This window comes from Abramis brama (genome assembly GCF_963993115.1).
Source record: "Abramis brama genome assembly, chromosome: 21".
Classification (NCBI taxonomy): domain Eukaryota; kingdom Metazoa; phylum Chordata; class Actinopteri; order Cypriniformes; family Leuciscidae; genus Abramis; species Abramis brama.
The window spans coordinates 19,342,100-19,355,565 of record NC_139983.1 but is presented as its reverse complement, the minus strand read 5'-3'; the positions used below and the strand labels follow the sequence as shown (position 1 = coordinate 19,355,565).

Below are 13,466 nucleotides of genomic sequence, written 5' to 3'. Positions count from 1 at the left end.
CCAGTGTTGCAATATTTATAGTTTCAGCAGCTAATAGTAGCAATACGATATGTGAAGTAAATTAGCTTTAATGAAATATACAATTGTATATTTTATAGGCTAGTGTATTTTAGGTAAAGTGAGATATAAATTGTGGATTATATTAAACTAGTGCAAAATGCCCGTGCAAAATCAGTTTTTGTGTGTGTTTTTAGTAATTGTTGGTTTGGTGCCCGTGAAAGAGACTGCGAACGCATTGAATTCAGGGAGCAGGCTAGGTTACTACAAATGATGGCTGTGAATAAACTATAATATTCAGAAGTAAACAGTGTAGCTGACTGAGTGTTTATGTATACCACAACCTTCTAAGTGCTAGTGCAAAATGCCCGTGCAAAATCAGTTTTTGAGTGTGTTTTTAGTAATTGTTGGTTTGGTGTGTTTGAGTGCTCATTGTTACAATTACACAGCAAAAGTTCAGTGACATTTTTATTTGTGCATGGTAGAAAGCACACAGTGAACTCCGAGAAAACGCTATGCTTGAGGAAACAGTTTGTGAATAGGCTACTACAAATGATGCCCGTGAAAGAGACTGTGAACACTTTGAATAGGATATGTTTAGTTGGTGAATAGCATAGGCTACTATTACACAGTAGCAATAAGCACACCAGAATGAAATACAATATGCAGAAGTAAACAGCATAGCTGACTTATAGATTCAGTTAACATCCACAAATGAATAAGCGTGTCGATTCAGGGAGCAGTGCAAAGTGCCCGTGCAAAATCAGTTTTTGTGAGCTGATCGCCGTCAAAAAAGTTCAGGAGATATTCCTTAGTGATGGCTGATTTCAACAGTTTCAGCATGATAGCATTTTGGAAAAAAAGTGTCATGAATTTATTGCATTTTTGGGGAAAAATAATCCGTTTTTATAATAGATATTTGAAAATCCAAATCTGGATTTGAATTTTTTATGATATTATAACCTAAAGATGCTATGTGAAAGTTTGAAACAGAAAATAGTGGTTTTCATCTTGCCACTTTCTTGGTAAAGAAAACACATTTTTACTCAAATTAATCAAAATGGATTTATCACGTTCTAGAACCAAACTATAATATTCAGAAGTAAACAGTGTAGCTGACAGAGTGTTTATGTCAGAATGTTTATTTTTAAACCACAACCTTCTTGGGGCTTCTTTGACCGATACAACCCTCTAATGTCAGAATGTTAATTTTTAAACCACAACCTTTTAAAAATGATATATTTAACGATATCTTTAGCATTTCTCATCCAAACAACGTCAAACTTGGCACTGCACTTACTCGTGCCCGTAGCGAGACACCTGTCAAGTTTGAAATCCATCGGACTAACGGTTCGAGAGATATGCGGTTAACAGACACACACACACACACACACAGACAGACAGACAGACAGACGTTTCTGTAATTTATAGATATATAGAAATATTTATACCGTAACATTAATTAAGATTGTTGCAGAATCATAGTACTGTCATTCTTTAAAGCAAACAAATCCATGTCTTTCTAAACAAATGCACAATGCCAACAAAGCATTTGCTACAAGTAACAATAGACAAAAGACCATTGAATGATCAGGATATGACCTTTGACCAAGTACTGAGGGAATGAGGGCAGCTTCTGTCCGTCCACCTTGACCACTGCTCTGCTGAATCGCTGCTCTTTCTGCTCCTTGTAACTAAAAAAGACAGGCATCTTCTATCTGATTAGCTCAGATCCCTGTCACCTGTAGAATTTTACAGCATGACTTTTTCCATCTTGACATGAAAGTTAATTTAGAATCTGCACGACACATCTAAATCTAATTTAAACTTGTAAACAAACGTGTTAAAAGTAACATTATGAAATAAAGTTCATTAAAATTAATAATTTGTGATGTTGAGGAGATTAGATATTCTTCTCACTAAAATTGTAACAATTTGTAATGGAAAGAAAAACACAATTTTCACTGGTGGTGTCACACTTTTAGACCCTACTGTATTTACACCTGTAAAAAAAAACAAAAAAAAACTTCACATTACATTTGATCAAAAGTCACTTTAAAGACAATTTTTTAAAAATAAATGCTGTTCTTCTGTTCTTTCTATTAATTAAAGAATGCTGAAAAATGTATCATGGTTTCCACAAAAATATTAAGCAACATTTTTAACATTGATGATAATAATAAGAAATGTTTCTTGAGCAGCAAATCATTATATTAGAATGATTTCTGAAGGATCATGTGACACTGAAGACTTGAAGTCATGATGCTGAAAATTCAGCTTTGCCATCACAGGAATAAATTACATTTTGGAAAAAAAATAAAATAATTTTTTAATATTATTTAACAGTATTACTGTTTACAGTATTTTTTTTCTAAGATAAATGCAGCCTTGGCGGGGAGACTTCTTTCTTACTGACCCCTGAATGGTAGTGTACATACAACCATATGAGAATCTAGATTAACATATTAAATTGTTTTGAGTCAGAGGGTTATTTAAAACTGCCTGCATGGTCTTCTGCTCCAGAACTGTCAGCTTTTCAGAGTAAGAGAGAGACAACTCTTGGAAAGAAAGAGAGAGAGAGTTCCGTTGAATTGAATGGTGGGGGTTGTGATGGATCTGGTTCCCACCAGTAAAGAGGGAATTAACACATGATCATTTGTGTTCTTGGCTGGCAAGCGGCCCAGTACTGTAACCCAACCTGCCTGAGCTCAATCAAACATCGCCTGTCACCAAAAAAGGCAGGCCAGCTCATCAAATCTCCCCCGCCTCCGTCCACATATGCAGAACGTTCTACTTCCCCTTCTTGTTGCGGTTTTTTTAAACAAGACATTGCATGAAGTAATTGTTTAAAATAGGACTGCGTATTTACAGACATGCATTTCCCAGAAACTTACTCATTTCATAAAAACTCGTAATTTAAAACAATTCTGCCGTAGTAAAAAAAAAAGAAACACAGGTTTATATTAAATGATTTATTCTATTGATTCTGTATTCTACCCCATGTCACATTGGTCCAAATGTTACAGTTGTGACAGTTCCAGTGCAACATAATCATGGACCTCACAGGTATTAGTCGTCAGCGTCACTCTTTACCCAGTGGCTACTTTGCGTATTATACAGGTTTGAGTCATTGCATTAAGACGGCTTAAAGTGCAGGGTCAGTACCACGGAGATGAGCTTTGTCTGGTCACCTGAGTCGGCTAAAACGAAGCAACTCACTGCGGCTGGAATGAATCCTGAGCTAGAGGTGAGATAAAATAAAGCCAAAGATGCAAAATAAACTGAAATGGTAATGCATACAATTTTTTTAGTGGGTTCAACCAATTCAATAGCAGCCAAAAGCTTGAACTGTTTACAGTGCAACAGAAGGTTTTATTAGGTCCATTGTTTATGCTCTATAGCTACAATTATGACATCAGAGACCACACCAGCAATCCATTCTTCTCCTGGGATTGTAATGGAAAAGACTATTCCTGCTGTGTCAGGACAGAGTTCGGAAGGAGGGTGGGGTGAGGTGTGGAGCAAAGGATGGATGAAGAGTGCGATGGTTTCTTCTGCCTCGTCAAACAGCAGCAAACTCTTTTAATCCTCCTTTTTAAAAACTCATCCACTTATCTCCATATTTCCTCTAAGTCGGTCTTGACGGCCCCGAGCGTGTCTTTGCTCTAAAAAAAGACCAAAGTGCTGGTTAAAAATAGAACTGAGAGAAAAAGGAGAAAGATAGTAAGAAAAAAGGTACATTAAAGCCACATACACGTAAATCAAATAAAAAAAGTAACGCAATATTATATAAACAGTGGACTTTGGGTCTTTCATAAAAGTATTTTAAAGGGATAGTTCTGTCATCATTTACCCACCCTCATATCGTTCCAAACCTGTATGACTTTCTCTCTTCAGTGAAACACAAAAGAAGTTATTTTGAAAAATTTGTTTTTGTCTGTACAATGAAAGTCAATAGGGTTCAAAACATCTTTGGACCCCATTGACTTTCATTGTATGGACCAAAATATCTTCTCTCACAGAAGAAGTCATTTTTGACTGAACTATCCATATAAATGTGCCTGACAAGAGCAGACAAGCCAGTTTAGTTAGTGCACCACAGCAAACATGTTCATAATCCCTCCAAATCTCATGATTAATATCATGAATTATGATTTGATACTCTTTCACTTGTGGCTCGCCTGCACAGTGTCTTCAGTGCTTGAGGTGACTGCGGTACCTTAGCGTTTTCTCTGAGCTGCTGTGTCTTCCGCTGGACTGTGAGGAGGCCTTAAACTGGGCCTCCAGTCTCGGGTAGAGCCCCCCTGCAGGCTGCAAGCACACAAACACACATGGGTGCAAAATACTAGAGTACAATGCTGGAATACTGCTCAAAAAGATGGTAATGACATGGCAACAAATCAGAACACACACGTGAAAACGTACAATCACACTCTTAAAGCTGCTTTAGCTGCTTTATCTGAAGGGAGTAAAGATGTTTTGTACCTCTTTTGTGTCTTTAAGCTTCGTCTGCTCCTGGTCACCGAAGCGCATTTTAGTGAGATTTGCTATAATCTCCTCCATTCTCCTCTGATCTAGAAAGAGTTTGGACGTATAGACATCCATCAAGATCATTGCAAATCTACACATAAGCTCATTGATAGCTTTAGTGTCAGAAGCACAGCTAAAATTGTCCATAAAATATTTAATACCATTGATTAATTACCATAATAAATCATTAAATAATGGTAAGCTTACAGTTTTAATCGTATTTAGAATACAAAAGTGTTTATAAAACAAAATCATTATTCCTCTGAAGAGCTGGCAGATGTACTTGCTGATGGCTGGATTCAACTTTCTCTGATGAGATTTTCTAGGGTTTTCAAGAGGTTTTAAATCACTACTCTTCTTTTATAAGACTGGCTCTACCACTGTGCAGTTGTGAGGATCTTTGTTATAGTCAGAGCATCTGAAAAAGATTCCTACCCTCCTCCCTCTGTGCGTCCTGATTGTACCTCATGGAACGATTGCTATCCCACTTGTTCTTCTGGATGCTGACACTAAGAGCGAAATAATGTATTATTCAGAAGCCTAGAAATTTCTTCTCAATCAAATGACATGAGTAAGCATATCAATACAGCGTTTAAACAGATCACTCCTCCAGAAAACAGCAAGGCTTTGGAATCACTCACGTGAACGGGGTTGAGTCTCGAGATGGTGCCTTTAAAGGAACAGGATAGAATGAATGAAAAGAGAAAAGTGGCATGCAACAACTAAACCAGACATTCATATTTTCTGAAGAAAATGCGGGTGATTCCTATGTAAAAGTCACCTTAAGTCTTATTGCTTAGAAAAATCCAGCACCAATAAATTTGCAAATTAATGTGTTGCATTCACCTTTTCTCCAGATTTTTCCTTGCGCTGAAAATTCGGGGAGGACACTTGTCTTTTCAAAGGTTTGCCAGATTTTCTTGCCTTCTTTGCAGCTGTGTACAAAAAGAAATCTTGAAAATTGTATGTGACTGCCACCTTCTGACCGCAATGAGGTACTGCCTAAAGATTATCTGATGATTTTCTTACACATTTTGGCTCACCTTGTTTTTTTGAAGTCTCTTCTTCATCCCCGACCTCATCCTCTGTGACCTCTGACCCTGTAGTGTACTCCTCATCTTCAGACAGCAGAGACTGCTGCCGCTGCAAAAGGACAAATGAACATGTGAGATGTGTCGTTTTCGTTGTTGACGTGTACTTTAGGAATGGTGTTGCGGTAAATATTTGAGGAAATGGCTTCTTACCAGCTGAAGACTCCAGTTTTTTAAGAGTGAAAACTGCAATAGAAGAGAAGGAAAACGTGCTGTCATAATTTGAGATTGGATAAACAAATTTAGGTCAACAATAAACTGATGCATGTATCACAATAAATGAAAGCCAGATTCCTCAAACAAGGACATAAATAAAAAAAATGATTCTCACTTTATATCTCACAATTATTTAACTTAATTTATATCTCATGTTTATGGTTTTATATATAACAATGCGATTATCTCACAAATGTGTATTTACAATGTGAATTTGTCATTATGCAACTTTATTACTTGCAATTTCAAATCTTACATTGTGACTTTATTTTTTATTAATTTAAACTTTGTCTCACAATTGCAAATGTAGTTCTTGTAACTTTATATATATCACAATGTGAATTTGTGTCATAATGCAACTGCAATTATCTCAGAATGTGGCTTCATTTCCTATTTTAAAATATATCTCACAATTATTTTATTTTTTACTCTGGGGTAAAAATTGGTTTCCATAATATAAAGAGGAAATAAATTCTGAATTGATGTTAAAATCATGCATGTAATAATGACTATGATTTCCTTTTTTTCTTTGATACATACACAATATTATGTTTTCTTTTTTTTTTTTTTCTTCTGTCTGTACGTGTGCAGTGCGGTATTGTCTTTTGTGTTAATTTGTGATTGTATGTTGCTGATGGTTGCATAAATAAAAAGCAAAAAAATATATAAAAAAAATAAATAAATAGAAAGAATAAAAACAAAGATGATCAAAAATGTGATTGACTCACAGCTGTTGTTTCCTTGGGTCTGTGAGCTGTAAGCATCCCTGGCTCCAGCGTTACATCATATCCTGGCACTTGTTCACTGGCTGTGGAAGGGTCCTCAGAGCTACGGCAAAACAAAATGGATTAGAGCTTAAAACATCAGTTAAAAGACCTGAACACAACACTATACAAAGGATCAAACAAATCAAATATGGCATATGGCAGTTTTTTCTGAAGGAAGTTACTATAGTCTGACCTATCAGGCACACACACAGCCTCTCTGTGGAGCAGCAGGTCATTGAGTATTCTGGTCTGGGTTGAGTTTACATTGTGATCGCCACAGTCACCACCATCTACCGCACTTACAATGTGGTCTCTTATTTTACAGCCCTGCAACAAAACATACACAGGCATTCACAAAGTGAGACGGATTCAAAGGTCATCTGAGTTTAAGAGAACGTATTCTAAAGCAACAACAAAAACCTTGGGCATGGAGGAGGGATCGAATCGTAGGACTTTCTGGTTGCAGCAGGGGTAAAGACCAATGCCATGCCATCTATGATCTGCCCCAATGCCAGGATACACAACCGCCTCTGGGTGGTATTTACACTGGCTCAACTCCGTACACAGGAATGCCTGCCGTAAGCCAAACAACTTATTCAATTAGTAACCAACCAATCAATATCTATGTTTATCTACAATCTTAAACTATGATTTGTGACTCGTGGAGTAAATTTTTTTTTTTTACCTGTTTGCAGCGTGAACAGGCAAGGAAATTGATGGTGCCCCAGATCCTCCAGTAAACCAGTACCCAGGACTTCAACTCTTCATAAAGACCATTCAAATACTCGTGTACCTCCCAGGCCTTATGTCTACACAGACACAGCACAATTACCAACATGTCATTGCATATGTGTGTGTATAAGACTGGAATATCAGCATTTGTAATCTAAGACTTCAATGAAGTTGTTTTAAATACACTTGGTGTGTATGTGATTGAAATACAGAGTGCCTCATTTAACCTGGTGTGAGTGAATATAATGTTTCCCCGGGCATCTATGTTGATTTTGTTTGGAACACAAGGGATTTTTCTCTCAGTTTCTTTGGTTAAAAGCTTAAGGCAAAGTCCACATCTGGGGAAAGAATCACAGCATGAAATTATTACACTGAAATCCACTTAATTGCACCAGAAGAATAATTTATAATACTTCCAGTACATGTCTATACAATAATACATCATGCTATTATCATCAGCTTGCACAGCAATGCAAAAGTTTCTCACCTGTACAGAGTAGATGCATTACCAGGGGAATCGTGATTATGATAACCATGATCAAATAATCTCTCAATCTTTTTCTGAAACAGTTTACTGGTGAGAAAGTACAAATCATCACAAATAAAGTATGATCAATAACAAAATATTTTATATGAACATTATATTGTATTAACAACATTATATTATCTGTACACTACAGTTTTGGGGTCAATATTTTTTTTAACTAAAGGCAACAGTAAAGATATTCGTAATGCTTCAAAAGTTGTTTTTTATCTTAGAAAATGTCAACACAGATAATAAGAAATGTATCTTGAGCAGTTAATCAGCATATTAGAATGATTTCTGAAAGATCATGATTTATTTGATCATATAAATGCAGCCTTGGCAAACATAAGATTCTTCTTTCAAAAACCAACCCTAAACTTTTGAACGGTGAACATTATAGTCCTACTTTTGTCCTGTGTATGTTTGCTCTCACCTTTTGAATTTGTCTTTTTTGTCCTTGAGGTCATCTGCCTCATTGTGGCTGAAGAGATCAGCGATGAGTCCGGCCAGGTTGTTGTTGATGCAGTTCATATTGCACGGTGTTGCTATGATGGCACTCATATGTTTGTGACAATACTGGATACACTCCTCAACCTTCAGATCCACAAAACACACGATAATCAAACACCTGAAGCCCATTTATCAAATGGATGAATAAATAAATGAAATCGACCAAACATGCTTTCTGCACACTGCTCAGACAAGGTTTAAATAAAAGCAATCACTGAACTAGGGATAATTCGCTACAAGCACATACAATAATCAAGATTCGCCAAGTCTTTCCTGAAAATGATGAAAATATTGTGTCTCACTAGCGCTCGTTTGGGCAGTGCACGGAGTTGTCCAGAAGAACAACACAAATGATGAAACAGCCATCATGCATCATGCTCTTTAAAATGTCCACTACAACCTAAAGGTCGCAGCTCAGAGCACACTTACTACATTACCAAAAACATTGTCACCCCTCACAACACTTACTAAAGTTTCCATCTTCAAGAACTCGGAGGAGATCAGGATTGAGATGACATTGCTGTGCTCTGCAACCAAACACCACATAACATAACCGACAACATCACAAACAGCGAAACATCAAACTCACAGCCAATGCATAACTGTTTACAACCACGTCAAACACCATTCAGCCACACAACACCTCTGATGGTATCTTTGATTATAGAAATAAAATTAAAATAAAATTAAACACAAAAGTAAACACACACAGAACTTCTGAAACGGTTCCAAAAAGACAATTACCCAGCTTGGGTTTGTCCGTGTGTTTCCCGTGCGAATGTTCAGGGTTGTGACTCTTGATGTAGTTCATGAGCCAGTCAAAGATCTGGACATCACAGTGGACAGAAATGTCTACCTCGTCCCAGCGCTGTGGGTCCACAGAAAGATACTCTTCAAAGTATCGCATCTCTTTCACCAGAAGGTTTCTTCGACACACAAAGTCCTGCTTCAGGTTCTTTGCCTCATCGCAAACGTGGATTACCATATTGGGGCTGTGAGAAAGGAAAAGAAAACCACATTTAGTGAACATATACAGGGACATTATTAGTAGATGATTCATTGGTGGCCCGGTTGGCAGGGGTGGACTGGGGCAAAAAAGTGGCCCTGGTGGCCCATCACACCCGGTCCGCAACACACCTCACCATAAACCCACCAGCTCATTTTGCACAGAGCAATTTCTAACACCACTTACTAACAAAAAATATAAGTGCTATTTATACAGAAATATAAATGCTATTTATTTTTATTTTATTATTGAAATGCTTATCATTAACATTAACGAATGACTGGCATACTTCTTTACGTTATAATTAGTCTTTCCTGGTGCACATGGCAAACAATAAATAATTTTATTTTCCATACAGGGACAGTTTAATATCAGTAAAGTTCTATACCTACCATAAAATCAGTCCATATAACACAATGCTCTATGGTCTAGAAGACTAGTACAGAATGTGGACTGTTTTTGTGGTGCCTTTCTTGTGGTTATAGAATTTGACCTTTCAGGAGCTTGACATCTCGTGTCATTTTATGCAATAGAACTCCAAATGTGGAAAACGAGTGTAAACATTCTTATATTTATGAAAAATACAGCATATTAGAATGATTTCTGAAGGATCATGTGACACTGAAGACTGGAGTGATGATGTTGAAAATTCAGCTTTGATCACAGAAATAATAAATTACATTTTACAATATATTCACATAGAATACAGCTATTTGAGATTGTATTAATTTTTCATAATATTTGTGTTTTTACTGTTTTTTTGAATAAATAAATTGAGCCGCCTTGTTTCAAAAACACACAAAAAAAAAGTCTTCATTATTTCAAACTTTTATTCGCCAGTGTGTATATAAAATAATGCATGTGAACTAATTAGCGAATTATATTTTTATTTTAATATATGACACTTTCCTAACACGAGGCATAGGCTACTTGAATATGAAAGTTGGCAGATTTACCATGTTTTAGTGTAAGTTTGAGAATTATATTTTGAGTTTTATGAATCATTTTCAAATGACTGTGAAATTACTGAATAAAGCCTGGAAACAGATACACAAATATTCACTCTTATCTGATATGCTAAAAACTGCTACGTTATTATTTCTTTGTGCATTGTGTGAAGAATAATGTAAATGGCATTAAAATCTGAGAAATTTGAAAGGTTAGAAGTATTTTGCATCCCCGGAAATTAATGTCCGTCATTATTATCCATCATTAAGTGCCGTGCTGCTCGGTTTCTGTGGACAGTAAACCCCGCCTCCTTCGATTTGATTGGATATCTCAAACATTTTGTCATTGACGAGTGCTTTTAGACCGCTGCACTGAGACTGAGCTCGCTAAGCAGATTAGAGTTGTTGCCTTAAGTGGGCCACGCGGACCATTCGTCTGGGCTGACAGAAGGATATAGGCTACGTAAATGAACGAGAATTCATTCTTTATCTATATATTTATGTAGCGACGAGCCAGCCCACATTGTCCGGTGGCCCGGTGCTCCAGATGGCCAGTCTGATTGGTATGAATGTGCCTCACCTTTTATTCCCTTCTGTGGTAGTATCTGCAATCTCACTCTCTGCAGAGGCTCCTCGACCAGTAGGGATCACAGCGAGGCCTGAATACATATAAACAACCCCCTTTTAATGCGTTTTTGTTGGCCTGTATCTATGAATTCGTCCCATACAAGTGGATACCAAAGTGAAATAGGATACCAAGAATTTTGAATACCAAAATTCAATATATTAAGGAGTAGTTTACAGTCCAGCACTAAATAAAAGACTGGGCATTTTTGTCCAGACCCCACTCACTGACTCACCTGACACTGAGAGAGTGGCCTGATTGGACTGTGGTTCCCCCGTATCTCCGGTATTGTCCAATAAATTGGATTTGATGTAAGTGGAAAAGGGTTCTGATGGAGAGCTCACTGCTCCGGTCAGTGGGTTACACTGCTCATCAACATGAGGGAAACTGCCTGTGGTCTTCAGCTCTTCAAACCTCTGTGCACACTACAAAAATATAAGAAGATAAGCTGAACATCTCCAAACATTTGCAAATGAAACTTCTGGAACTTTGTATGAAAGGTGTAGGTATTAACCTCTCAAATGTATGTACTGTGTTTGACAGCATTCTGTGATGGGAAATATTATTATTATTACCGGCATTATAATACTTCATATTTTATTATAGGGTCATTCCATGTCAAATCCACCAAATTTCGGAAACTTCTGGAAAAATATATATATATTTTGTTAACTTTTTTTCTGAAGAAACACAAACATAAACAGTGATGAAAACCAAAATATTAAATAGAAATCCACTAGAGGGGGGTCAAAATGAAAATTTTCACATGAGATTTGGAATCCCCCAAATTACAGGGGGGTAAAAATGACTTTAAAAAGATGGCAGCATCATCATTTTATTTTTACACAGAGATTGGTAGGTCTGCTAGTTAAATCTGTTGACTTTAGCCATCTTTGTTTCATTATATGCCAACGGTGATAGTTCAAAAATGGGAAAAAGCACTTCTTGTGTTTTTTGTGTACTCATGGAGCTGCATTAAGATTGCCATATCTCTGGGATTGGACCATTGAGGGCCTTTAAAATTGATATACCAAAAGAAATGTTTGTTAAAAACCAAATCTAAAAGGATATTTTAAGATATCTTTAACACTTCTTGAGTTACAGACATCCAAACAATGGAAAAAATGCACAAGAAGTGCTTTATCCCATTTTTGAACTGTCACCGTTTCTATATAATGCAACAAAGATTGCTAAAGTAAACAGATTTAACACTAACTTTAGTGAATAAAATGTTAGTTGGGATACAAAGAATGACACAACTACCTAAATATCTTGTAAATATCTATATAAATCATTTTCACACAACAAAAATGGAAATGGTTTATGTTTTATTCCTATTCTTTTTTTTAGAATATCAGTTTTAAAAAGCAATTATTCATAGGAATATAGTTTATTATATCGTTTAATTTAAGAATATAGTTTTTATAGTTTATTTCACAGTAAATACAGTTATTTTCTAGAGGCCTCATGTCTCTTACCTCTGTAGGTGTGAACCCTGGCACCAACTTGGCAACATTCTCCCAGTTGATTGGCTGAGGCGATGCCCATAACGAGCTCAGCACTATGTCCAGCACCAGGAGGTTGTTGTCATATGGAAAGTTATTATTAACAGAGCAAAGACGATTCATTTCTGCGAAGAAGGAAGAAAACCATCATCTATAGTCTAGATTTTAACATTAACAATTAAGCCATCTACTAGCTCTCTATTGTCCCTTTATATTGATCTCCACTCCAGAGAAACAAGGGACAATTTGATGGAATGGCAGCTGTCGTATTTGATATTTGGTAATGTGAGATTATGAGCACAGATACACTACGGCACAAAGGAAATATAACTTATGCAGAAGTAGGCTATGTTAAGTGTGTGGAGCAGTAAATATGCTTGGACAGCATAATAAATACCAGATCGTGACACTCCCCACGTTTCGTGTCGCATCGCTCAGTGAAATGCTAAGCTAGCCTAACACACAATCACATTTACCCTGTTCCAGGTTTATGCGCTGTTTCCTCAGGTAGCAATGCTCTTCTTTCATTCCAGCTGAGCGGTGCTGATAACGGGCTGGATTTGAGTAACATCAACAGAGATGCTGTGGCTTACTTTGATTTTATCCGGGTAAACCAGTAAAGTCCACATCCACACAGCATATACAAATAATAATAAAAACAAATTGTCAGCGTGAAATTCGCAGATTTATTGTGCATGACTACCCACGGTCGTATCTCTCTCTCCTCTTGTTAAAATGCCAGAGATGATGCGGCGTGCACGCGCAGCGCTTTGAGCGCGTGTGCCATGATGATGCTCTCGTCTCGCTGCAGTGTCCCCGATTGAGCGCCTCCTCCCTCTGCTGTCTGTCCGTCTGTCTACTGCGATTTGACGGGATGCCAAAGCTCACTGACCCATCCCTGATAAAGAGAACTGAGAAAAACGATTGAAGGCAGCCCGTGGCTGAGGATTAACTCCCATTAACATCCCCTGCGCTGCTGCTGTGTTGTGCCCTGTATTTCCGGTGCCGCAGTGC

General features: G+C 37.1%; 1 protein-coding gene and 1 long non-coding RNA gene across 4 annotated transcripts in view; one reads left to right on the top strand and one right to left on the bottom strand.

Annotated features, from left to right (window-relative positions):
* The window catches only part of LOC311072397, an 11,804-nt gene extending 4,367 nt beyond the window's left edge, over nucleotides 1–7,437 (top strand). Inside the window, exons 2-3 of the long non-coding RNA XR_014604009.1 lie at nucleotides 6,927–7,179; nucleotides 7,297–7,437. This is a non-coding gene — a long non-coding RNA (uncharacterized lncRNA). The remainder of the gene's footprint in view (nucleotides 1–6,926; nucleotides 7,180–7,296) is intronic.
* sanbr (SANT and BTB domain regulator of CSR) lies at nucleotides 2,955–13,466 on the bottom strand. 3 transcript variants are annotated; one of them, XR_014604008.1, is made up of 21 exons: nucleotides 12,929–13,466; nucleotides 12,426–12,577; nucleotides 11,183–11,372; nucleotides 10,903–10,981; nucleotides 9,114–9,361; nucleotides 8,838–8,896; nucleotides 8,293–8,453; nucleotides 7,821–7,907; nucleotides 7,561–7,671; nucleotides 7,287–7,410; nucleotides 7,022–7,174; nucleotides 6,795–6,928; nucleotides 6,563–6,662; nucleotides 5,772–5,804; nucleotides 5,571–5,670; nucleotides 5,374–5,462; nucleotides 5,169–5,197; nucleotides 4,963–5,036; nucleotides 4,483–4,566; nucleotides 4,217–4,308; nucleotides 2,955–3,662 (listed from the first exon to the last, which is right to left on the bottom strand). XR_014604008.1 is itself a non-coding variant. In XM_084097379.1 (21 exons), exons 1-21 carry the CDS (start codon nucleotides 12,978–12,980, stop codon nucleotides 3,626–3,628), a joined length of 2,193 nt encoding a protein of 730 aa, XP_083953505.1. In that variant the 5' UTR covers nucleotides 12,981–13,466; the 3' UTR covers nucleotides 2,955–3,625. The 3 variants fall into 3 exon arrangements, 2 of the variants coding, with proteins under 2 accessions (XP_083953505.1, XP_083953506.1); XM_084097379.1 differs by having other exon boundaries at nucleotides 4,483–4,571; XM_084097380.1 differs by having other exon boundaries at nucleotides 4,483–4,571; nucleotides 13,160–13,464.

Excerpts from the sequence above, each read along its gene's own strand:
- sanbr (XM_084097379.1), bottom strand. The coding sequence starts at position 12,980 with ATGAAAGAAGAGCATTGCTACCTGAGGAAACAGCGCATAAACCTGGAA. Across the intron at positions 9,362-10,902 it reads ACCACAGAAGGGAATAAAAG|CCCCAATATGGTAATCCACG; the intron begins GTGAGGCACATT and ends CCTTTCTCACAG. Across the intron at positions 6,663-6,794 it reads GCTGTGTGTGTGCCTGATAG|CTCTGAGGACCCTTCCACAG; the intron begins GTCAGACTATAG and ends GTTTTGCCGTAG.